This window comes from Fundulus heteroclitus, chromosome 9 (genome assembly GCF_011125445.2).
Source record: "Fundulus heteroclitus isolate FHET01 chromosome 9, MU-UCD_Fhet_4.1, whole genome shotgun sequence".
NCBI classification, from domain to species: Eukaryota; Metazoa; Chordata; class Actinopteri; order Cyprinodontiformes; family Fundulidae; genus Fundulus; species Fundulus heteroclitus.
Window position 1 is genome coordinate 37423086 of NC_046369.1, and position 26306 is coordinate 37449391.

Below are 26306 nucleotides of genomic sequence, written 5' to 3' on the forward strand. Positions count from 1 at the left end.
CCAGTGTGTTTGACCAGACCATCGAACCTTCTTGCAAACATATTTTTTTAAATCCAAATTCCACAGAGTGAATTTAATCTTTTGTTGAACATGTTCTGACTGCACACTTAAACCAAAAGGACATGCTGAACCTTGAGAAAGGCCACATTAAATAGAAGAAACAAGAAAGAATTTGCAGTTTTGGCTGACTCTCCTCCTAACTGGCTTCCCTTTCACTTCTTCCTGCCTTTTCTCCCCCTTTAACCTTCCCTCTCTCACTTCACATCTGGAGGGGGTCTGGTGCAGATCTGTGACTCCTCGCCTGCTATGGGACTGCCTGAGTTTGGACCAGATATCACACTTCAGTTCCTTTCAGCAAATGCTATTCCGAGGGGGTAAAGTACTGTAGTAACTCTGCGGCTGCATGCTTTATGTCTGGCTGTTATGTTAGAGGGAGATTGCACTGAGCTTTTAGAGTCAAGGTATTTGGTTTATGCATGACAGTTCTGACTTCTGCTATGTGTTAGGCAATCCAGACAGTTACATTAGAAAGCCGAGCCTCTTCACAACAGCTGTTCTGCACAGAAACAGCATGAAAGCATAGACACAGACTTCAAAAGTACATAGAATTTGTACTTTTAGCCCCAAAAATTACAAGCTTGTGTGATATTGTTGTTCTCTTAGAAATGGCTTTTAAATTTATCTCTGACCCTTTGTTATGATGTTTTTATGAAGTCGTCTGTCTGCACTAAGTGCCTCCGCTGTGAGCGTCTGCTTTGCAGCACTGGCTTTAGTTCAGCCCGTGTTTTCTATGGTATTTCCATTTGTTTTTTCACTGCGACCAGCAGGAAAGGTTCCAGCTTTTAGAAGTTTTCCTTGAGAGCTGCTCTGAGTGCAGTAGAACAGTACAATCTCTGTCCACATCAGAGGATGGAGTGAAACGGCTTTTTTTCTTAGCTTTGCTGAAACACAAGCCTTCTGTAAATAAATAACTGAGGAATATGCACTTGAAAAAGTCTGCGCAGATATACTTAGGACTTCTTTTACATGGATTTGTCAATCAACAAATTGTTGGTGTTTGAAGAACAAGGAGTGAAAGCCCCACTGTGTCATGGGGGCTTTTGCAAATGATGATTTTATTCATTAAAACCTATCCAAAGAAAATTGGTACTATATGTAAAATAATCAGAGTGCTTGCTCGTGAATGACCACATTTCTTTTGGCAGCTGGGTTCTGTATAGTAACTAGCCACCCCCCTGGACTGGTGACTATAGAATTCACTAATCAGAACCCGTCTGACAGTATGAAGCAGGCTTAAGGTCTATGAACAGAGTCAAGAACAGAAATATTTATTCTCTCTCCCACGGTTACAAAAACTATTTAACATCAATCTGTTTTTGCAGCTCTGGTTTTGGAGTTCTTGCTGCTAGTTCTTGACACTTTGTTTCTGCACAACTTTTTTCTTGTGGTGTCTCTGGCTGTGTTATTGGTCATACATTTTAAGTAGGTCTTATTTTACCAAATGCTGCTGTGGTAAGGACATTTGATGACTGAACATGTTTCATGTGAAGTATGAATTGTCTTGGCAAAAAAACAAAAAACAAAAATGTTTGCTTAGTTTGACAGATCGTTAGGAAATGCAGACCTCAAAGCGGGAGCTTATTAATTTCTGTAGTCAGTACAAGGGCTGGATATGCTATTGATCAATATAGATCATTTTCAACAAATTCGAAACATATATTTTAATTGCAGTCCTGGCCATTTTATGCTGTTGCTTAGCAACCTATTTTTAGATGCAGAACACACAAAGACTGAATTCAAACTGACCCTTTATTCAATCAGTTTTATACCAAAACTGCAAGTTTAAAAAAAAGAATGTGTGCTCTCTGAACTCTTTGAAGGGGGCGGGGCTTGGTTCCTGTGTCTGCGTTTGTGATTGGTTGGGAGAACTGTAATATTAACATACATGGTTAGAATGCAAAAAGAAGGAAAGCTGTTATTCCAGTGATCTTTTTATTCACCTTTTTTTTTTTCCTGTCATCGATATATGTTTATCGATTGATATGTATTGTTATTGAATTATCGTCCCTAGTCAGTACCTAGAAACTCAAGGATGAACAAAGTGGATATCTTGCTATAGCATTGGTTCGAAACCCCCTTCTTGAAGGAGAGTTGGTAAATTCGATATGGATGGATTGATTGACTGAAAGAGCTCCAAGGCAAAAACCACTGCAATATGCCAAAAAGCAATGACAAAAAAATCCAACTTGTGTGCAACATGATACAGCCTTTCAGAAAATCCTGAAGATGAATGTCCCGTTTGTGGCCTAACACTCCAGAATAAACCACGACAGCATCAATACTGTGTTTCTGCATGGAATTTACAGCAGGTGTAGGAAGCACACCGGAAAGTCCAACTCTTAAAAAAGGAGCACATTTAACAGAAGGAAAGTCCTGCAGTGGCCTAGTCCAAGTCCAAATACACGTTAAAAAGTGAACCAGGGCAGTTGTCCATATCTATTAGATAAAAATCAATTTAATCAAACAAACATCTTTTTAGTTGTTAGCTGGAAATGAAATGTTAACATAGAGTGGACATCCTCCCTAAGTTACTTTTTTGAGTGTATAAATATGATGGATATGCTGTGGGAGGATCTTCGACAGGCTGGTAATGCTTGAAAACTTTCCGGTGTTGCTGAATTAAACTAATTCTTCAAACAAGAGTGGGCCAAATGTCCTTCCTACCAATAAAAAGGACTCAGTGTCATTTATCACAAACTATTAATAGTAGTTGCTGCTGCCAAAGGTGGCACAACTATTTATTAAGTTTAGGAGGGAATTAGGTTTCTACATGGGCTCAGGTTGTTTTTTTCCCCCTTGATGAATGACATCATAATTTGGCAACAGCTTTTGTATTTACTCAACTTATCTTTGTCTATATTTTAATGCATTTGATGATCTATAACAATGTAAATAACCACCAGCATAGAGTAATGGCTTGTGGTTATTTAAGGGATAGTGGCTTTTTCACTGCATTTTGAAGCTTACATTTTGTCTGTCTTTGCTTGTGCAGCAGGACAGCTCAACAGTAGACATGGACTTTCCAAAGCATTCCATTCTGCAGGCTTTCTGTGTGATGCTCTTGGCATGGATGTTGGTGCGTTGCCAGACCCCTATCGAGCCCGAGGAAGAAGAGGAGGAAGAGGTGGTAAAGGAGGCTGACAATGCAACGCTGGCAACAACTGAATGTCCATCGGAATGCAGCTGCACAGCAGACGGATCAGTGGACTGTGCTGGAGTTGACCTTACAGAGTTCCCAGAAGAACTGCCTGATAAGATCCGCCGTCTTTCTCTGCAGGTCACACCCACACACACGCTGACCACTTTCAGACAACACAACTACCCCTTCACAGTTTGCTCAGAAGATAAAGTTCTGAACTTTAGGCAGCCATTGTAAATACTGCATGTTTTCTTCCCCGATGGCAGAACAACAAAATCAAGGAAATAACAGTGGAGCACATTTCCCATCTGCATCAGCTCGAGACGCTCAACCTCCAGAACAACTGGCTTACCACAGAGGGTAAACACAGTAACCCAGTCAAAACAATCTCCACGATCTCTGTGTTCACAGGGGAAGCGAGCTGCAGACATGGTTCCAAGGGCACCTTAAAAAGACAAGAAAATTTTTTTTTTATTATTTTGATCAGTGCAGCTTTTCTGCTGCTAGGCTGATTGAAGTTAATATCTACAATGTCCATATGTCAGAAGCAGAGGAATTGCTGTTCTTTTATTCACTGTCATGTCTTACCCTGTTCAGCTGTTTGTCACATGCGTTTTGTTCCAGCAAATAGTCCATCCATGCCATCTTTGCTGACAAGGAGACTTGTGCCAGTCTGCTCTATCAGCAAGAAACAGAACACATCATAAACAAGCTGCCAGTTAACTACAAGGCAACACAGTGAAACACTGGATATACAACCATGCTTTTATCTAAGGACAATTTATAGTCTTCAACGACCCTAACCCTCATGGCTTTGAACTGTGGGTGAAAGCCTGAGTACCCAGAAAGAACACATGCAATGATGCGGAGAACATTTAAATTGTACATAGAGAGGCCCCAACCAGAGGTGGGTAGAATAGCCAAAAATTGTACTACTTCAACATATTTTTACTCAAGTAAAAGTAAAAAGTTGTCAGCCAAGAAATTACTCATGTAAGAATAAAAGTATTCAGTAAGAAGGCTACTCAAGTACTGAGTAACTAACCATAACAGCTCACTATTTAATATTTCTGACAGTAACATAAGGTTATGTGCAAATTCTGGTATTTTATAGACAAAAAATACACTAAAGACACTAAAGACAAAAGAAACACTTTTCTAAATATTTTTTTCAACATTAAACTTAAAAGCAATACTTACAGCAGTTAATGTATATACAGTATGTTAGAACAGTGCAAAGTACTTCCAGTAACAATATCTACTGTTTACGTTACGTTCATCTGACCTCCAAATGGCTCAATGAGCTCAGCAGATAGAATGTAACATTAAAATAACAAAGTTTGTACATAAATGAGAAGTCTCACATTAAGCTAAACTCTATGTTTTTGTCTCTCTGGTGCATTTTTGGTTAAAACAAGTCAGTTCTTTATTCATGCAGTTACTCGCAGTGGGTGGAGTAGCCAAAAGTTTTACTCAAATAAGAGTAGCAATACCTGAGTAATAATGTGACTCAAGTAAAAGTAAAAAGTACAGTGCAGTAAAACTACTCCTAAAAGTACATTTTGCCCCAAAAGTTACTCAAGTCCAAATGTAAATGAGCAAATGTAACTAGTTACTACCCACCTCTGGCCACAACCACGATAATAACCCAATCAAGCTAAGCTGACTTTACATAGCACTTTAAAAACAGCGGGCACTGACCAAAATGCAAACAAAAAGAACTGTCAATGTATATGAATAAAACATTAGAATGATTAAAATTAGAAATAAACTACAATTAGTTACAAATGGTAAATGGTCTAAACTTGAATAATACTTTATGAAGTTCGAGGACCCCAAAGTGCTTTACACTTAAATATTGATGCGCTGATGTTAATAAGCTACATTGTAGCAACTGTTGCTCTGGGGCAGACTGACAGAAGTGAGGCTGCCAGACAATGAGCGAAACTGGGCCCTCTGAGCACCGGTAGCAGGTAAAGTAGGTGAACCTGCCCAAAGACTCGATGGAGACAGTTGGAGTTGTGGTTCAAACCAGCAACCCGCAGGCTACATGACAAAATCCCTGGCTCCTGCACCACTATCACCCTAACAAGAACAACTAAGAACATAGGACATAGACAGGATGAAAATCAGAACAACGATATTAATGATAATAATAGTAATAATATTATAATAATTCCTCCACATGCCTGCAAACTTGTGCTATCCAATTGGCCTCCAACTTCCATCGAACCTTCAATAATTCTCTAGTATTGTGTAATGCTCCCTCCCTGAGCTTGGGACTACCCGTCATTCTGCACTGGTGCAGAATGATGCATATGGAGTTTAACCTGCTCAAGACAGTGGAGATGATGATGATTTCTGGAGGACAACCTCAACACTGCTTCCCCTCATCATCCTCAACAACACTGTGTGTCTGCGGTAGACGACTTCTGATTCCTAAGAACCACTCTTTCTCAGGACCTAAGCTTGTCCTCACACATAGGCAAGCCAAGCAAGGGAACGTTTATTTGTATAGCACAGTTGAGTAACAAGATAATTTAAAGTGCTGTATATAAACAGGGCATAAGGTAAGAAAACAAATAGAGGAAAGCACATTGCAGTGGAATAGTAGCAGCAGGTCAAGATAAGTTGGACTACAAACTGGATCTAATGAAGTTTCAGTGAACTATAACAGTGTAAATAGAGCATTAACATTCAAAGTTAACTCAAAACAAACAACTTAAGCCCCTCAGGGAGTGTAGTTGTCCAGTGCAATCAGCTGTTTAAAAAATAATTTAAAAAAGGAAAGATTATGTCTCGTTGTGTCTGGGTGTTGTGTAATTATGTGCATTATGAGCCGGTGTCTGCCTCATCAAAAAATGTCTTTATGGTAACACATAATTCAATTCAATTTTATTAATATAGTGCCAGTTCAATCTAATAATTCAGACAGATTGGTTAAAAAAATTTCCTATCTAAGGAAGCCCAGCAGATTGCATCGAGCCTTGACAAGCAGCATTCACTCCTCCTGAAAAATTGTAGAGCCACACTGGACAGTCGTCTGCATTGTCCATGGCTTTGCAGCAATCCCTCATACTGAACATGCATGAGGTAACAGTGGAGAGGAAAACTCCCCTTTAACAGGGAGGAAAACAGAACCAGGCTCAGTGTGAACGGTCATCTGCCTCGACTGACTGGCGTTAGAGAAGACAGAGGAGCAACACAAAAAGCACAGAAGCACACATTGGTCCAGGAACCCCCTGGATGGTGACACAGCTAACAGAATGCCAGGTCAGATATAACTACTATGAAGAGGAAAAAATTGACTAAAACTGGGAGTTGGTTCCACAGGAGAGGAGCCTGATAACTAAAGGAACTGCCTCCCATTCTACTTTTACAGACTCTAGGAACCACCAGCAGACCTGCAGTCTGAGAGCGAAGTGCTCTGTTAGGAACATACGGGGTAATCAGAGCTCTGATATATGATGGAGCTTGATTATTAAGGGCTTTATACGTGAGAAGGAGAATTTTAAATTATATTTTGGATTTAACAAGAAGCCAATGAAGGGAAGCTAAAATAGGAGAAATATGGTCCTTCCTGTTGCAACATTTTGGATCAGCTGAAGGCTTCGAACTGCATTGTGTGGACTTTCTGATAGGAAAGAATTACAATAGTCCAGCCTTGAAGTAACAAATGTATGGACTAGTTTTTCAGCATCACCCCTGGACAGAATGTTTCTAATTTTGGCGATATTGTGGAGGTGATGAAGGAAACTCTTGAAACCTTATTAATATGGGATCTAAATGGCATGTCCTGATAAAAAATTACACCAAAATTTTCCACTTAATTACTGGAGGCCAATTACTGTATAGGTGTCATAGTGAACCCGAGAATGTACTTCCTGCAGCAACTCAAGAAGTACATTCCTCTACATCAGCTGCTGGTCATCTTTGGGACTGCAGTCATTCAGTCCAGCCTACGTTCATCTGTCACTGTGTGGTTTGGTTCATTCACAAAACAGAATAGGTGCAGACTAAGACAAACAATTAGATCTGCAGAGAGACTCATCGTTGCTGACCTTCCCTCCATTCAGGATTTGTAAAGGTCAAGGGTAAAGGAAAGGGCAGCTAAGATCTCTGCGGATCTCACACATCCTGCACACAAAATGATTAGCCTGTTACCTTCCGGTCATCAATACAGAGCACTATTAATACAAAACAGCCACCACAGAGACAGTTTCTTCCTCCAGAATGTCAAGCTGAAGAACCTTTAGCACAGTACCCAGATCAGTATCAGTGCCGCGCTTATTTGCACCCGTCCAGCCATGACTTCCTCTTTTGTTGAAAATGTATATATTCATATTTCCAAGACAAATATGTTCTATTTTTCCTTTTTGTATATTGCACTTCAACTGTTGTCAATGAGAGCAAAGTGGAACAGAGGTCAAATTCCTTGTTATATAAAGCAACCTGATTCTAAAGCCAAGAAAACGAGGTGGGGTCTAGGGCATTTTTTTTCCCACAGTTCAGATCTGAATGAATAACAAAAACATAAAAAAATACTTAATCAGACTTACTGAGAAACATGAATTTGAATAGCAAATTTTACTCTCAGTACAAAATATGAAATATTGTCAGTTGTTTTGACATGTCAAAAGGTGAATGTTGAAGTTAAAGTGTTAACTACTTATCATGTAGAAGGTTAATGTTATTTTCAGTGAGCAAGTCCATCTGCAGAGTGAACTAAAGTCATTAACACCACCCACTGATAATGAAGTTGTGTAAAATGTGTTGCTTTTTGAAAACTTTAAGCCTAGTTTGTGTTGTTAGGCAGGTTCTAAAGTATTAAAGGGATGTCTTAACTCTACTGGCAGTTATCAATCCTCGGTGAGGCGAGGGAACCAAGGAGCAATTGCATTTTCATGTAGAGTCAGGATGTGTCATCTTTAAACTGCATTTTTTCATTTACTGAGTTTCTTTGAAATTGTCTGATCTGAAACCATTAGCTTGACAAAAGTGCTTATGCACAGCACTTTCTGTGACATTTTGATTTTCCTAACCAGGATTAAGTGTTGAAAAGCTTTGTGATTTTCAACACTTATGTCATTTTCTCTGACTGACATATTTCAGAATTTGTTACCATCTCTCGATACGTCTTTAAATAAGCATCTTATTTAGAAGTGATGGGGTCCATCCACATGTAAACAGATTGATTCATGTTGTTGTTTTTTTTATGACAATCCATTTATTTGTTTGGCATTTGGGATTTTTATATTAACTGACCATTTTGTATGCTTTTATAGGCCTTGAAGATGAAGGTTTTGAGATGCTCGAAGAGCTGGCTTATTTATACCTGGCAAACAACAAGGTGAGTCACACACCAACATTTTTACTGTCCAGATTTATCACACAGCACGATAAAATGTTTGTTTCTGTGTCCTCCACATGACTTGCCCATTTTGTTGTGATGGGCAGACAATGATAGCTTATGTCCCGTGATTACTTTGTAAGACTGATCCAGCTGGTCAAAGCTAAAAATGTTTCTGACCTTTCTGAACATGGCGAGGGAGAGCGAAAGGATGGACAGATTTGTGTCCGTAGGGGACCAATAGGAAAACAGGATGCAGGAAGAATAGAGGATTTTTAAGTGCTTGCTAAGCCTCAAAGACATCCGTGTTACTTTAATGCATAAACCATGTCATTAAGGAGAAAGCTCTAAATGAATATCTAATCTCAGAAATGCTTCTCTGCGTTCTATATTCTCTACCATTTTATACATTTTAGCATTGCTGAAAGCTTTGTTTTATTAAAGGGAAATATATGTTCTTTTTAGCTATGATGCCACTAAGTTATTGTAAATATCTGAAACAACACTGACTACAGGTACATCTCAAAAAGATGGAATATTGTGAAAAAGTTCAATCTTTTGTGAATCAATTCAGAAAGTGAAACTCATATAGATTCACTAAGCACAGAGGGAAATATTTCAAAAATGTATTTCTTGGAATTTGGATGATTATGGGTTACTGATCTTCATTTTGTCTGGAAATTTGAACATTGTGAAAAAGTTAAATATTTCAAATTTATGGTGTCACATCCTAATAAACTCAAAACACCTGCAAACTTTTAATGAGCCTTTAAACAGGCTCTCAGTCTCGGTCAGTAGGTGACACAATCAAGACTGCTGACTCGACAGATGTCCAGGAGACAGTCATTGACACCCTACGCAAGGAGGAGAAGGCACTAAGGTTCCTGCTGAGGAAGCTGGTTGTAGTTCTGTATCCAAGCATAACAACAGAAAATTAACAAGAAGGAACAAGTGTGGTAGCAAATGATGCACTCAAAAATTTGAGGGAGCTTCACAAGGCATTCTTCGTGTCAAGCCCCTGATAAACTCAGGACTTCATCAATAGCATCTTTGACTAAGGAGAAAAAGAACTGGACTTTTGTTCAATGGTCCAGAGTCATTTTTTCAAATGAAAATAAAGTTTGCATTTCATTTGGAAATCAATGTCCCAGAGTGGAGAGAAGAACGTAATCCACATTACTCCATGCTTTCTACTGCTGACAAGCTTTATGGAGATATTGATTTTATTTTCCAGCAGGACTCGGCACCACCCCACAATGCCAAAGGTACCAAAAGTGGGATCAATGACCATGGTGTTACTGTTATTGACTGGCCAGCACACTGACCTGGCTTGAACCTCATAGAGATTATTGTCACGATTGGGCCTATCTGCTGTCTTCATTGTGGCAGGATGAGGAATGTCATTAAACAGAGCTTGATAGCCTCGTGGTCTGTTTAATGACCTTTGTCCATGCGCCTGAGAGCCTGTTCTCTGTTGGTTCAGCTGTGGGCTCGTCGGCACCTGGTCATGTCGCAGCGGTATGTCCCGCCTTAAACCCCAATACTGTAACATGATTGGCTCAAACCATTTTTGGTTTAGTCACAAGCGGTTAAAGCTGGAGTGGTATAAGATGGATTCTTGTGTGTTTGCGAACACACAAATACAGGGAGAATTCAGCTTGCAGGCAAAGTTAGGAATGTAGCAGCAAACCAGAAAAAAAAAGAAGGCAAGGCAAATTTATTTATATAGCACAATTCAGTACAGAGACAATGCAAAGTGCTTTACATGATTAAAATATTGGAAAATAAAATGGAATAAAAGCGTGTAGGAATAAAATGTAGAAACAAAATAGAACATTAAAAACAGTTGGACTAAAAAAAAAAAGTTGAACTAATGATGTTTCAGTAGAACAGTTTAACTAGAACAGTCAAAGGCAATCCTAAACAAATGTGTTTTTAATCTTGATTTAAAGGAACTCAGGCTTTCAGCACTTTTACAATTTTCTGGAAGTTTGTTCCAGATAAGTGGAGCATAGAAACTAAATGCTGCTTCTCCGTGTTTAGTTCTGGTTCTAGGTATACAGAGCAGGCTGGAGCCAGAAGACCTGAGTGGTCTGGAGGGTTGATACGCTGATAACAAGTCTGTGATGTATTTAGGTGCTGAGCCATTCAGGGATTTATAGACTAACAGAAGTATTTTAAAGTCTATTCTCTGAGATACAGGGAGCCAGTGTAAGGACTTAGAACTGGGTTATGTGCTCTACTTTCTTAGTCTTAGTGAGGACGCGGGCAGCAGCGTTCTGGATCAGCTGCAGCTGTCTGATCCACTTTTTAGGCAGACCTGTGAAAACACCGTTGCAGTAATCAATTCTACTAAAAATAAACGCATGGATTAGTTTTTCCAGATCCTGCTAAGACATTAGTCCTTTAATCCTGGAAATGTTCTTCAAGTGATAGAAAGCCGACCTTGTAATTGTCTTTAGATGCTTTTGGAGGTTCAGGTCTGAGTCCATCACTACACCCAGATTTCAGGCCTGATTAGTGGTTTTTAGCTGAAGCGACTGAAGCTGTGTGCTAACTTTTGATCTCTCCTCTATTGGTCCAAAGATTATTACTTCTGTTTTGTTTTTATTCAATTGAAGAAAATTTTGGCACATCCAGGCATTGATTTCTTCTAGGCATTTACTCAGTGCCTGAACTGGAAGCCAGACTGGAATACATCAAATCGGCTGGTCGTTGTTAAGAAGGTGTTTAATTGTTGAAACACAGCTTTTTCAATAATCTTACTGATAAAGGGGAGGTTTGAGATGGGCCTGTAGTTCTGGAGTAGAAGTTTGTCTAAATTGTTCTTTTTCAGCAGTGGTTTGATAACTGCTGTTTTTAGGGACTGGGGGAAAACACCTGACAGAAGGGACGCGTTTATTATCTGAGTCAAAACTTTTTTTAAAGAAAGCTGCGGGGAGAACATCAAGGCAGCAGGAGGAGGAACTTAGCTGCTGAATGATCTGCTCTAAGCTTCTGTAGTTTATTTGGCTGAAATGGGACATTTTGTCAGAAATAGTTTTAGCTGAATACAGCATTGGTTCTGGTGTTAATATGGAAGTACAAAGTGATCCTCTAATTTTTATGATTTTCTCAGTAAAGTTAGCAAATTCATTGCAGGCGCTGGTGGAGTGGAGTTCAGAAGTCACGGACACAGGAGGATTTGTTAACCTGTCGACTGTGGAAAATAAGACACGAGCATTATTTATGTTTTTCTTGATGATCTCAGAGAAGAATGATTCTCTTGCATTTTTCAGTTGTAAGTTATATCTGTAAAGTCTTTCTTTATAAATGTCATAGTGAACCTGCAGTCTGGTCTTTCTCCACCTGCGTTCAGCTTTTCGACATTCCCTTTTTTCACCTCTAACTGATGGAGCATTTCTCCAAGGAGATTTTTTCTTCCCGGAAAGAACCTTCACTTTAACTGGAGCAATGCAGTCAGTGATGTCTGAGACTTTAGACTGAAAGTTATCTACTAGCTCATCTACTGAGTTGCAGCCCAAGGTTGAAGTATCAGAGTAAGCTTGAATAAAAGTTTCCGTGGCATTGTCCTTAAAGGTGCGTTTTCTTATGATGTCCCTTTGGCTAAATGAGTCACTGGACATTATGCTTTCAAAGGTAACAGAGAAATGATCAGATAGGACAACATCAGTTACATTGACCTTAGAAATCTTTAGACCTTTAGTGATGATCAGGTCTAAAATATGTCCCCGTTTGTGTGTTGGCTGTTTAACATGTTGAGTTAAACCAAAGTTTCTAAGTGTGTCACACAGTTCTTTTGCACTTCTGTCTTCAGGGTTGTCAACGTGAAAGTTGAAGTCTCCCACAATAATTAAACAGTCATAATCAACACATATCACAGACAAGAGGTCACTAAAATCATTAAAAAAGTTTGATTTGGACTTAGGAGGCCTGTAAACATTCAGAAACATAGTTCGTACCGGGCTCTTTACCTGGAGAGCCAAATGTTCAAAAGAGTCGAATTTTCCCAAAAACACCTTTTTACACTTTAGTGAATCATTAAACAATGTTGTCACTCCTCCACCTTTCCTTTGCTGTCTGCTTTCACAAAGAAAATTGTAGTTTGGAGGTGTTGACTCCAACAGAATAGATGCTTCACTAAATTCATGTAACCATGTTTCTGTTAAAAACATTACATCAAGATTATTGTCAATAATGAAGTCATTAATTAAAAGGGATTTTCCTGACAGAGATCTAATGTTTAATAAACCCAGTTTATATGACTTAGTGGTTGGTGATGTCTCTGTGACAGGTTGCATCTGACAGTTTATGATTTTTAAGTGTTTGTTCCTGTTTATCCTTTTGTTTTTTTTATTTCTGCCACGTATCATCACAGATATTCCGTAATCTCCGACAAAAGGCCCAAGCTGATGCTGGAAACTGTCATGTCTGATAAACGTGCTGCCAGGGCCCGGTGTGTATCACAGCAAAGTAATCTGGAGGTCCTGAGCACCAGAATGTTCCGTGATACGTAGAGGAGCAGGATCTGAGGCTCTGAGGTCTTTGGAAGATGCTGGTTTAGTCACAGCAGAATGGCTATGTGGAGAGGATGTCAACTGGAGGCCAATCTTAAATAATTTGTTCATGTTGTGAGAAAATTCAAGAAATGGAACTTCTGGGCTTTGTGGAGAAGAAGGGGAGGCGGGTGCAGTCTTGACCGGTGTTCGTGACGATGGAGGTTTTTGGTCCTCTCTTTGTCCTGCTGAGATCTGGGATGAATCCTCCTGTAGTTCTGGCGTAGCCTCTTTCTGTGTCATCTTTCTGGCCATCTTTATCTTGGCTTGTTCGGGCTGTACTGGGCTTATCATTTGTTTTGCCACTGGTTGAGCTTTGTTTTGGGACAAAGCTGATGTTGCATGGTTCACAGAATAGAAGATGTTTGAAATCAGCCGTTTTGCACCTGACCTATTTAGATGGAAACCAAGAAACCAAGAAGAAATTTTATGCTTTAAGTTATGCGTAAGACCCTATGAGCTGAGCAAGTATTTGTAAGTAGCATGAATAGTGAAAGTATATGTAGCAGTTGGATGTATTGCAGTAAGGAGCTGACCATGTGATGTTGCAGATAGTACAGTTAGCACTATCTGCAACCGTTACAGCAGAACCACGCACTGATCTCCTCCATGCCACCCCACATTTTAGTTGTAATTCATGCAAAACAAACCCCCACCAAATATTTAGTGTATACAAATGAATTTTTTTTTTAAAACTGACATTTCAGTTTAAAATATTTTTTATAAAGTAATATTAACTGATAATATTACATAATAATATATAATTTTCTTATTTTCTTTGACAATTAATTATGAGTTTTTATTATCTGTAAGCAATAATCATCAAAATTACAAGAAAGAATTCATTGTGTGTAATGAATCTATATGACATGAGTTTTCCCTTTCTGAATTGAAGCATATTGAACTTTTTCAAGATATTCAGATTTTTTCAGGCATACCGCTCTGGACTACTCTATCTAACTCACAGCTATCAGAAGACAACAAGAAGAAGTGCTTTGATTTGGATATAATTCATGCAGAAAAGGTGTTATATAGACAAAACTCTTTTGTTTGGAAAACGTCTTCAAATGAACAACCTAATTCACATTTTACACTCTTTGCTGCCAACATCAAAGTGAAGTTTTGAACACAGAATCAAAAGCTTTCAATAATTAAATAAATCCTGTATTTAGGTTAATATTTCACCCAAAGTAGTTGGAGGTGATAAGACCTTGTATAGGAATCAGTGATTGAGACAGGAATGTTATTTTTTTTACTGATAAGTTTTTAAGGGCAGCCACTTATTTATACATGTAGAGGCAGAATTCAAATAGAATATCTCAAAATTAGAAACTGTTTAACAATATATATCTCATATTGTAATACAGGATCCTTCTTTGGGTAATTACTCACTTAGCGGCACAACATTGTTGATATAATGTTTAGAGGCCTCAGAGCACAGAGGTCTTAGAGTGACCGTGGTGTGAGATTTAGTTCAAGAACATAGAAGAGGTGATATAGAAAAGGACCCTGAACTTTATGTGGAAAACTCAGCATTTAAAGAAAACAACAGCATTTATATGGATTTTGATGACATTTCTAGCGAGAAGTGTGCATAATATTTTTCATAATATTCATTCAGGGAGTGTAGAAGTATTTCATTTAGTAGTTTCCTTAACCCCAACCCTTTTGTTAAGGCTGTTTTAATGGAAGCTTCTATCTTTTTTTTTTCTTCAAAGCTTCTATTGTTACAAGAATTACAAGAAAATACAGAACAAAAGTCTGTTCACAAGTCATCAGTGACATTATTTAACACTTAATAATAATAACAACAACAACAACAACAACAATAATAATAATAATAATAACAATAATAATAATAATAATAATAATAATAATAATAATAATAATAATAATAATAATAATAACAATAATAATAATAATAATAATAATAATAATAATAATAATAGTAATAATACAAAGTGTCGGAGGGCACATAACTCATGATGCTTAAAGCCCGGGTCATTTGGTTGAGCCACCTGGTTGGGTGGGCGGCGCTTGCTTCAGCTCCAGGCGCTATGGGGAAACCTTTGCTGAGAACTCCACTCTTTCCTGCAAAACTCAGAGAGAAGGATCACAGACAAGCTTGTCTCTGTGACTGCCTCCTATGGTCATTGATTTCATAGGAAGCAGACCGTTTTTAGCTTTTAATTAAAGTTTGAAGAGAGTTGACCGCTTTGCTAGCAAATTGGACAATCACACACATCTCTCATGTGCTGCTGTGGTAGGTAGCGGGTTGAAAAGAGGACTTTTTCTAGCTGAAACAGGGTTTTGTTTGGAGCAAACGGTCTCCACCTGTGCTGGTCAACCCCCAGGGGCTGTCCTTAAAGGGGCTCAACAGGGCTCCACCAGCATGTCCTCCATATTTCATACTCTATCCAATGTTCATTTTTCTCAATTTCTGAAGCTATGAGGCAAACACAGAGTGGCTGGGCGAGGACTTGAACAGAAGAGTGAAGGAGGGACCTAAAAGGAGACAAAAGGATCTTAACCAAAAGCTAACGGCACAAGCCAGCACATCATGAGACTTTTAGCATTTATGTTATAAGCTTGCTGGAGAAACACCTTTTTGAGCCTAGCAAAGAGGTGTTTATGGCACAGCATCAGGAAATTTCAGCTGAGTCCTGTGAAAGGAGAAATGTGATTCTATTATGTGACTCACTTTTCTGTCACTTTTTCTTATCAACCTTAGATGTGTAGCCAACTTACAGTAATTTATGGTATGGTTTTGATGTTCAAGGGTCTGGCTCATGTTTATGTCCATGTGGAGGTCTTTGGCCTTTGAAATACAGTCAGCACCTCTAGTAAGGCCAGTTTTATTCTCCTCATTTTAAAGTTAACTGTTAATAATAAAATAAAGAATCAAGTTAATATAGAAACTATTAATAACTAGCTGTATGTGCTGGCAAAATAAGAGAACATCCCTCTGACTTTTACTCTTTCCAACACCGTCTGAAACAGAACATCATCATAAGCTTTATCAAAAAAATAACTTTATCAAAATAGACGCCCTGAACTACATTACATCCATGGAATATTTTTGTTGTTGTTGCAACATTGTCTCACTCATTCTCTGATGTGCTTGCAGCTCACCTCTGCACCGAGAGTCCTGCCATCATCTTTGGTCAGTGCTGATTTTGCTGCTAATCAGCTTTCAAGAATCTACCCATACACATTTGGTCATAAACCAAAACTGAGGTACCAATATATATGTCTGTGTGATTCTACCCTTTTTTGTGAGGTATGTTTGGTAAAACATATCCCATGTGTGTCATGGCTCCTAGGTCTGTGTATCTCCATAACAACAAGCTGACAGATGAGGGACTTCCTGATCACATGTTCAATGCTTCTGACACTCTGGAGATCCTCACCATTTCCAGTAACTTTCTGAGGGTTGTTCCCAACAATCTGCCATCCAGTCTTCTCCGCCTTCATCTGAAGGTCTCACACATTGAACAACAAAAGCTTTAGTTTTTAGTTATATATCTTTTCAATACAAAATAAACTGAAATACATTACTGCTTATCAATGCATTTAAATATTAGGGAGCCTTTACAGTAGCTGAAGATCCTACTAGATGTCACTTAGTCAGACTGAACATGGATCACTTCTGGCGAGGTCTTCTGGTGGTGTATTAAGAATGCAGTGGGCTGAATGTGGTAGTAATAGTTTACTACAATGATCAAATACATGTAGGGTCCAAAGTGGGACAGGGTGATAGCAGCGATGATAGCAAAATCTACATAGCAAATCCAGAATCAGTATTATGCAGATGATACAATTATCTATTAATCTCTATTAGCAGAACAGAACCTTGGATTTAGGTTTTATGTTCTTATGTTCATTTATTATTACAAAATTTGTTAAAGTTAAATGCAAGCAAATCTAAGCCCATGATGCACTAAAGGGACAAAAAGGTGTTTGAACATCCTAAAATCAAAACTTTTGAAGGGAATGAAAGGGAAATTATATCATCTAATTAGTTATGTAGGTATGATCATGATCATAATTTGTTCTTCACCCAAGACATTTGATTTCTACAAGTTTTTACCTTTGAGGATGATGGTGATTGGCTCTTTATTCACTTGATCTGCACCTAGAAAAGTTGGAATCTGACAATCCATTGTGCTTAGCATTTTTTCTTGAATGTGGTAGATGTATACATGGCCTTTCTCTGCTATTTATCTAGCATGTATTTATCTGCTGCTAAATGGCCAGCCTTGAATGCTTGCATACCTAAATGCAAACATTTTTGTAGAGACAATATATATCAAATGTCCAAAAACCTCAGCTAAAATATCAGGATTTTATGACAAACATAACATAACTGTAAACCTTTACAAAAAAAATGTCTACTGCTAATGTATCAAGTATCCTGTACAACTGAACTGGAAAGCAAAGCTGTAGGAGGGAAGAATTTAAAGGATGGAAAGAAATTTAAACATAGCATGTCAAGATAAGTTTATGAAGTCAGACCCAAGTGCGGAAAGGCAGGCAGAAGGAGCATGGTGAGTTGAGAAGTTTATTGAATAAAATGAAACTTACTTCCAGACATGATGTTAACAGAAACAGACATGGACATCTGCAGGCTTGTTGCAGACATGACATGGTATTCACTTGTGAGGAGTGACTGAACCTGTCCAGCATACCATGGTGCAGATGAAAATAAGGAGACCAATGGTGGACTGAATGACACTGATAAAGTTGGCAGTGGCTGAGAGTGGAAACAGAATATGAAACAGTAGAGCAGAGAAAATGAGAATCTAACAGATAAAAACAAAACATGATAGGAATAAAACAGAGTAAAATTAATGTACACAGAACAATGAATAACAGGGGAAATAAAAATTATCTAAAATGGATAACTCTAAAACATAATGAACAGAAAAAGGTGAACCATACAGAACCTGTAGAACATGATCAATAAAACACTGAGAAACATAAACCCAAGTGAAAACCATTACCAAACAACTCAGGATCGTGGCACAACAACCTGATCAGATAAGCGTGTAGACCCTACCCTGATATCTAGTTGAAGTACTTTTGATTTCATTTCAGCATTTAATTTTTATAGAGATCTTTCAGAATCCTACATCTGGACTTGGTAATATCTATCCACACTCCTTTGCCTTGTGTGAACATAGCTAGTCCTCTTCTGGTGACCGAGCAGAACTTCTGTCAGTTAGAGCTGAAGTTAGGATAAGCCATTGTAAAGCTATCATTTAGATCTTTTTTTAAACATTTTGTTTGTTCTGATGTATGCGTCGGTGATGCTAAAAATACATTCCCTCTTCTTCAGGGTTAGCAGATGTGAATGTTTTAGATAAAAAATTACATTTAGGGGCCTGCCACTGGTGCAGGTGTGGCACACGTGACCCATATACGGAGGCCTTAGTCCTCGATGCAGCCATCCTGGGTTCAACTCTGGCCTGTAAATCTTTGCTGCATGTCACCCTTTTCCTGTCAGTCTACTTTTATTTACAGCCACCAGTGCAAAAAAAAAAAAAAAAAAGACATTTAGCACAGTTCATAACATTATCCATGTTGACAAAAATCTAGTTAATCTCCAGAGCAGGGCCCACTAAGCAGGATTCTGGCACCATCACAATTTCAAAGGGGTTGTGATGTTTTTTTATGGATGTGCCATGTTGTCTTTTTTTCAAACTTTGTTTTAAAAATGTGTCACATTTGTGTTCATTAGACCATTACTCATTCCTTTACAAGTTTCTGGTGGTTATAGAAATGTAACCACCCAAAACTTCCAAAGAAATGTATAGTTTTCTTTGGAAGAAAGGGCTTGTGTCATTCTACCCGACTCTTTGGGAGACTTTTTTTTGTTTTTACACAGGAACAAAGTCTTACATTTTATAAAACACATGTCCTATGGTCTGATAACTCTAAAACTGAAATATTTGACAGTAATGACTATTGTGTCATTTGTAAAAAAGAGTAAAGCTGGTAAATCTTAAAACACCATCCCAGCAGAGACATGCAAGAGTGGCAGCAACATGTTGCTGTCATTTTATGGTTAAAGGAGAACCCAAATCAATTTTTGGAGTGGTACCATTTTATTACAAATTTTTCTTAGATTTTTTTTTTTAAATATAAACAAAGATTATCCTTATGTTACAGAGTAACAGGGTGGAGAAAATCCCAAAAGGGGCCTTTGAGGATTTGCGAAACCTTAGAGAACTTTATCTCCAGAACAACCTTCTCACCAATGATGGGATTGACAATGAGACTTTCAGGTAAGATGAGCATGTTACTCACAAGATCAAGCAATTCAAATATTCCATTATCTTTGTTCAACATGTTCATACTATGTATTTTTATAACTAAAAGAAAGAATACAACAGCATGCTTTCTCACATCACAGAAACAGGTCAATGCCCAAAACTGAATGGGTTGCAAAACTAACAAGTCTACAGCATTAGGCTTCAAAATTATTCAAAAACAAATCTGAACTGTGGATAGTTTGGCAATGGTGATTAAAAGATCTCAGATCCTCCTAAATTAACAGGACTGGGGGACAAAAGACTTTAGCTGATTAAAAATGGACCAATCATATTGACCTTCTGTAAATATTGACCCTGTTGGTCCCCTTCCATCTTCCCACTATATAATCAGGACTAAACAACTTCTCAATCGTCAAACTTTCTGCCAACTTTCTGCTGTGACTCAATAAAGCCCACCCAAACCTTCACGGAACCCCCACACTTTCCCAGCTGTTAAAGCTGCTACATTTACACCAGTTAACCATTGTTGTCATTTCGCGCATTTTATTTTCAGCTGCTCGATTGATGTAAACTTCAGTTTTTTTTCTAAATGCCAACCTTTAAATTTGCTTCATACAGATTATATGGACATAGAAGTCAACTTCAATCCCTTGACAACGTCTAGAGAGTGTGAAATTATGTTGCAAATTCAAAGACCTGATTTCCCACTTTTCTGTCTTTGCAGCCAACTGAGCAGCCTTGAGTATCTTGATTTGTCAAATAACAACCTGAGCGTTGTCCCCAAGGGTTTGCCTCGCAACATAGTGCTGCTGCACCTGGAGAAGAACACCATCCGCAGCATCCCTGGAGATGCTCTCACCTCTGTACGCAACCTTGAATACCTGCTTCTCCACAATAACAAGCTGCGCTCCCGCTCTATTCACCCAATGGCCTTCCAGGTACATAAAAAAAATAGAATTAATGGCATATTAGAGTCTATACTCAAATATATGGTGACGGTACATATCTTTAAATTCACTGGATAACAGCACTTTTCCTGATCAATTTTAAATACATCTTTTCACCAGGGCTTGAAGAAGCTGCACACTCTTCATTTGTACAATAATTTGCTGGAACGAGTTCCCAGGGGCCTACCTCGACGAGCTAAGACCCTCATGCTACTCCACAACTTGATTTCTGAAATTGGCCGCAATGACCTGTCCTTGCTGTATACGCTAACGGAGCTAAATCTGAGCTACAACAAACTGACCAACCCCAATATTCACCGTGATGCTTTCAGAAAGTTGCGTATACTGGAAACTCTGGACCTATCTGGGAATGCTCTTCATTCAGTGCCCCTAGGTCTTCCTCATAGCCTGCAGGTTCTAGAAATCAAGAACAACCAGCTCAGTTTGATACCAGATGGAGCCCTGACAGGAATGCAGAAGCTGCAAAAGTTGATCCTGAGTGACAACAAATTAAAGCTCAACTCAGTCTACCAAGGAGCCTGGATGGAGCTAAGTGCGCTCACAGTGAGTGACCTGCAGTGACGCTGCTCAGATTATGCTTGGCAACAAGTTTTGGAGCCCTTGTCTATTGTTTTAAAATAAGCAGAGCAGCTTAGAACCCGGGCTTCATGGAGCATGTTGCAACAGATTAAAACTTTTGCCATTCACAACTAACACATCATGACTAGTTTGTAGACAAGACTATACTGATACATACAGTTTCTGCGAAAACCTGTTCACCCCCTCACAGGTTTCTTATGTTTTTGTTTATCAAGCCAAATATTTCATATCTGAGTAACCTGAGTAAATACAAAATGCCTTTTTTAAATGATGATTTCATTTAATTATAGATTTTTTTTAAATTCAAACCAGTCTGGCATAATAGGCAAAAGATAATTGCTTCAGGAACGACTGCTGTCAGAAAAGTAGAATTGAAAATCTCGTAAACAGATCCTATCTGACAACATAAAGTAGGCTAACTGATCTCAAAAAGCAACACATCTGATCTAAAGAAATTCCAGAACAAATGTGAAACTAAGTCAATGACTTCAATCAGGCTGGAGAGGGTTGTAAAGCCATTTCTAAGGCTTTGGGACTATAGCAGATTGTGGTCCCAAAGAATCGGAACAGGGGTTATCCTTCCCAGAACTGGTTAAACAACCACAATCACTGCAGGCCTCAGTTGCCTCTGTTAAGCTCATAATTCATGATGACGTCCAAGAGCTCCCGGATCAAACCCACTTTTGAACCAAAATAACTAAAACACTGTGATAATCCTCAAATAATTTAGAAAAGGGGAAAAATTGTAAATGAGCATGTCCCCGTTATATTTGGTATGAAACTAACACAGCATTTCAGCATCTACTCATAAACGAATTCATTTGAACGAGTTCTTCCACAGCACTTGCAGCAGCAAAATCCAAATCATACCAGAAGGTCTGATTTGGTTTAATCGGCATTTTTACATCAAGCATTACGTGATCTTTGTTTGACATACAATATGTTTTATCTGAAACAGTTAAAACATGAAAAAGCCTTAGGAAATCTCTAAGGGGGCAGAAACTTTCCATCCATCCATCCATCCATCCATCCATCCATCCATCCATCCATCCATCCATCCATCCATCCATCCATCCATCCATCCATCCATCCATCCATCCATCCATCCATCCATCCATCCATCCATCCATCCATCCATCCATCCATCCGTAGTGTTGTATAATATATTACTAACAGTGTTTTAGTATTCTCCATTTTGACTATTTTTTGTTGTCTTATTTTAGACACTAGACCTTTCTGGAAACCAGCTAACACACATTCCATCTGACCTTCCTGAGTCTCTGGAGTACCTTTTCCTGCAAAGCAACCGAATCTCCACTGTTCCAGCTTCGGCTTTTGAAGGCACACCAAACATTAAAGGCATCTTTCTTCGGTAAGGGAGCCACAAACATTTTTATTTACTTTAATCCAATGAATGCTCTATATTGGATAGTAACTGTTTGTGACATGAAATCTATCACTTGCTCTCTTGAAATGAGTCCCTTAAGTTCTTTTCCAACCTGTCCTTAGCTATCCCGACCCCTGACTCTCCAAGCGAGTTCCAGCCTCGGATCAGCTGATCTGCATAGGGGCAAGCCCCCTGTGTGGGTTGATAGAATGATGTAGCTAGTGATCAAAATGGTTTGTGACCATTTAGCCGCATGGTTTAAAAATTAAGAATCAGAATTTATTTCCAATAGAAAAAGCAAGATTGTGAACAGTATAATTTAAATTTGAACCATTTGATCAGAAAGCGCAGTCACCATGGTGAATTCATCCAGCACTATTGTTTTGAAATGAATGGAGCTGACATTAATGGTGCAATCCCACGCTCCTGACCTAAACTCTCAAAGCTCACAGCTGCTCAGAATATTGTTGTCTCCACTTGTGATTTATGAATGGCTAGCATCAGCTCAGAGGTGTCTCATCTTTCTGGGTTTGTGATGGTAAGGTTCTTCTGAAAAGTGTCCAAAATATCCATGAGTGGATGGGTCAGAATTTCCCACAGCTTAATGCAACAAAGAGATAGAAGTCTGTTTTAAAATCCAAAAATCCAAGTTAGAAATCAGAACCAAACTAGATTCCATGGGGTTAAAGACCACAGAGCCACTGGGGCAGCTACTAGAGTCTTAACAAAACTACATGACATTACACCAGTCCTTCAATCACCTTGTTGACTTTGTTATTCAAAGGTTAGAATTGTAATTATTGTTGATCTACAAAGCTTTGAATGGACTTGGGCATAAGTACATGTCAGAGTTCCTGGCCACGTTGACCCCTCGGGTCTCATAGAGCTTTGTCTTTTGGGTTCCCAGGACTAGGACTGAACAAAGAGAGGCAGCCTTTAGTTCATGTGTCCCTCAGATCTGAAATCAACCCCTTAAAAACCTGAGATGAGCAAAAACTGTTAACTCCTGTAAACCAGGACTGAAAACATTCACGTTTGCTGCAGCTTGTTCAGTATGGTCAAATATTTCTCTGATCTCTACCATGTCTTAGCATCACATTTGCTTCAGCTCTCTTCTTTTTAAGTTTCTTTCCTTTTCTGTAATTGTATTTCATAATTCATGTTTTTACGTGATGCTTCAGTTGTGTTTTGATTTGTTCTAATGCTGTTCTCCTTTGTTTTAGTTTTTTCCCCTGATGTACTTCGAATTACACTTTGCATGAAGAGTTGTTTTACCTTGCCCTCAATTTAATTGAATTTTTTCAAAAGAACAGCTTTAAAGCTATTGTCCACGCCCAGGCACCAGGGGCTGAAAAGAGTCCACTGAGCCAGGACTCCATGATTTTCTGTCATTGTTCACAAACTGTACTGAAAGAAGAAGAAGCAGGAAAAAAACCAATGGCTTTATCATTGCTTTATTATCTCACCTCCTTTATTTTCCTGCCTTTTAGTCAGGTAATAAAAAGATACCTTTAGATAAATGAAACAGAGTTTCATAACCAAGATAACAAAAGCGCGAGGAAAAATGTAATAATATTTTTTTTTTCAATAAATAGAGCAGCTCTGAATAAAGTTCACAGCTATCTATACAATAGGACCTAAACACCAATCTGTAAAACCATTGACAATGACAAAACTAGCTGTTACATCTCTGTAAATTAGAACATGTGTTTGATGAAGCTCATTTATCAGATTAAAAGTATTATTTAAAAATAACAGCCTTTAAGCAGGTATTAAACATACTTTTCATCAAGCCCACTTTCTTTTGGTCTGATGCAATATTCTAACCTTAACTGTTTTACTTTCATTGGCTGTAAGCAGAAAACCACGTTGATTGACAGGAACAAAGGCGTTTAAAACACGAGTCTGTGGTGAAATAAATCTATATAATGTGTTTCACTGAGTGAATTGAGTTGCTGGAATAAATTAACTTCCCCATCACATTCTAATTTATATGAAAAGCATCTGTAAGGACCAGTCCCTGCCATGGAAAGAAAGATATGCTGGTGATTTGGGCTACAGTAACAAATCACTTTTTTTTTTCTTCGCTATATCTGCAAGTAATGACAGAATTACTTATGTGTAGGCAAGCCAAATGATATTTACCCCTGTCAGACTACTACCTTGCATTTTCTATGATGTGCTACGACATTCTTTCTACATTACATCCCGGTTTGACCACTGTAATGGGTTTAACTTGGAGTCAGCCAGTCCTCCCTGAAACATCTCCAGGCTGCTGCCAGGCTAACTGGAGTAGGTCAGAGGGAGCACATCACCCCCACCCGGGCTTCCCTCCACTAATTAGGGAACCTTTAGAGTCCATTTAAGATACTTTTATTTATTTTCTTTTTTACCTGTTTACATGGTCTTGCCCCATCTTACCTCTCTGAGCTGCACCACCCATATTCTCCTGCTTGACGCCTCAGGTCAGCTGACCAGCTGCTCCTGGAGGCATCGAGGTCTAAATGGAAGCTCAGAGGGGACAGAGCTTTTAGTGTTGCTGCTCCTTCCTTTTTAAATCAGACGGGCCCCTTCACTGTCCACTTTTAAATCTCTTTTAAAAGTGCTTTTTTGTTCCTTGATCCTTGACACAGCCTGAGACGTCTTGCTTGCACAGTGTTTTCTTGATTCTATTATTGCTTTAACTGTTCTTCCTTGTTTTATGTTTTAAATGTTTCATCTTTTTATGTGTGCAGCACTTTGTCGCTTTAGGTGCTTTGAAGTGCTATAGAAATAAATATAATCAGTAAGATGAGGCTTCACAAACAAAGCTTTAGCCTCACCTGAAGGCGTACGTGGAGCTGCAGTATATATTGTATTACCTCAAGGCCAAGCAATGCTCTCACAAAATTGTATAGCTTGGCATTAGCTCAGAGAGATGACAATAATCATACCGCTCAGTAGAAACGCAGCATTTGGCCTTGCAATCAGCAGGCCCGTGCTCACATGTCTGAGTGGCGTGAGACCATAGTGACTTCAGAATAATATTCCCATAATGCAGTTGCAGGTTTTTTTTGTAACTGTGCACAACTAGAAACTCAGGCTGAGTCCGTTTGATGGGAGAGTATCTGTGAACATTTATAAAACCTGTCACAGTTTGTCTGGACTCGGTCTTGGCCATTCTCTAGCATAAATGTCCTTTGACCTAAACCATCCCATAGTAGCTCTAGCTGGATGTTTGAGATTTTTGTCCTGCTGGATAATGAATCCCCTGCTTCAGCTTTTAGTATTTTGCAGACTCTGACCAAACACTTCTCGAGCGAAAACTCTCGCGTCCTCTGAAACCTCTGACACATCCCGCTGATGGAGTTTTTTTTTCACTGTGGAAATGCTCCTCTGAATGCTTACTGTAGAAGATGGTGCAAGTAGGCCTTCTAATGTTTTTTTTTCAATAACAGTATTTTGTTTGCAGCCCTTCCATAAACACCAGCTTTTTACTATTCAACAAAAGGCTGCATCCGAAAAACGTCTAATTGGTAAGGACTATTCAGACAAAGCATCATCGTTCACCAAGTGCTGTCCGATTAGTGCAGTCAGTAAGGAAGGAGGTAGGAAAAGGAGCCTCTATCCTTCCTATCACAGCTCCATTAGCATAGGGAACTTATGATGTCCCTTACCGCCACTAAGGAGCTATAAGGAATCCCGCAATCCTTTGTGTGACATGTCATATGAGCACAGCCCACCTCATAGAAAATAAAAAAAATGGCTGGAGAGAAGAGAGTGGACATTTTTTATTTATTTTTTTGTAAAGCCTGGATTTGACTCGCGTCATCCACACGTGTTTCTGTCATGTAATGATGTCCGAGTTAAAGGCTGTCCGAAATCAGCATTGCAGTCGGAAGCTCCTTTCCTACCAACGACGGAGCTGTTACTGATGATTTCATGAAAGGTCAAGGAACAGGAGCTAGAAGCTATAAGAACATTTTGGATGCAGCCATAGTCTTCCTGCAACA

General features: G+C 38.8%; 1 protein-coding gene across 3 annotated transcripts in view; it reads left to right on the top strand.

Moving 5' to 3' along the window:
- The first annotated feature begins 220 nt into the window (after positions 1 to 220).
- podn (podocan) overlaps positions 221 to 26306 on the top strand; it is a 34673-nt gene continuing 8587 nt past the window's right edge. The window contains exons 1-10 of one of the 3 annotated variants that reach the window (XM_012850241.3): positions 221 to 374; positions 3053 to 3337; positions 3466 to 3559; positions 8485 to 8549; positions 16233 to 16342; positions 16429 to 16585; positions 19277 to 19392; positions 20105 to 20318; positions 20448 to 20891; positions 22151 to 22299. In XM_012850241.3, coding sequence (XP_012705695.2) covers positions 3074 to 3337; positions 3466 to 3559; positions 8485 to 8549; positions 16233 to 16342; positions 16429 to 16585; positions 19277 to 19392; positions 20105 to 20318; positions 20448 to 20891; positions 22151 to 22299 — 1613 coding nt within the window. In that variant the 5' untranslated portion in view covers positions 221 to 374; positions 3053 to 3073. The other 2 variants (XM_036141611.1, XM_021309380.2) reach the window with 2 other exon arrangements.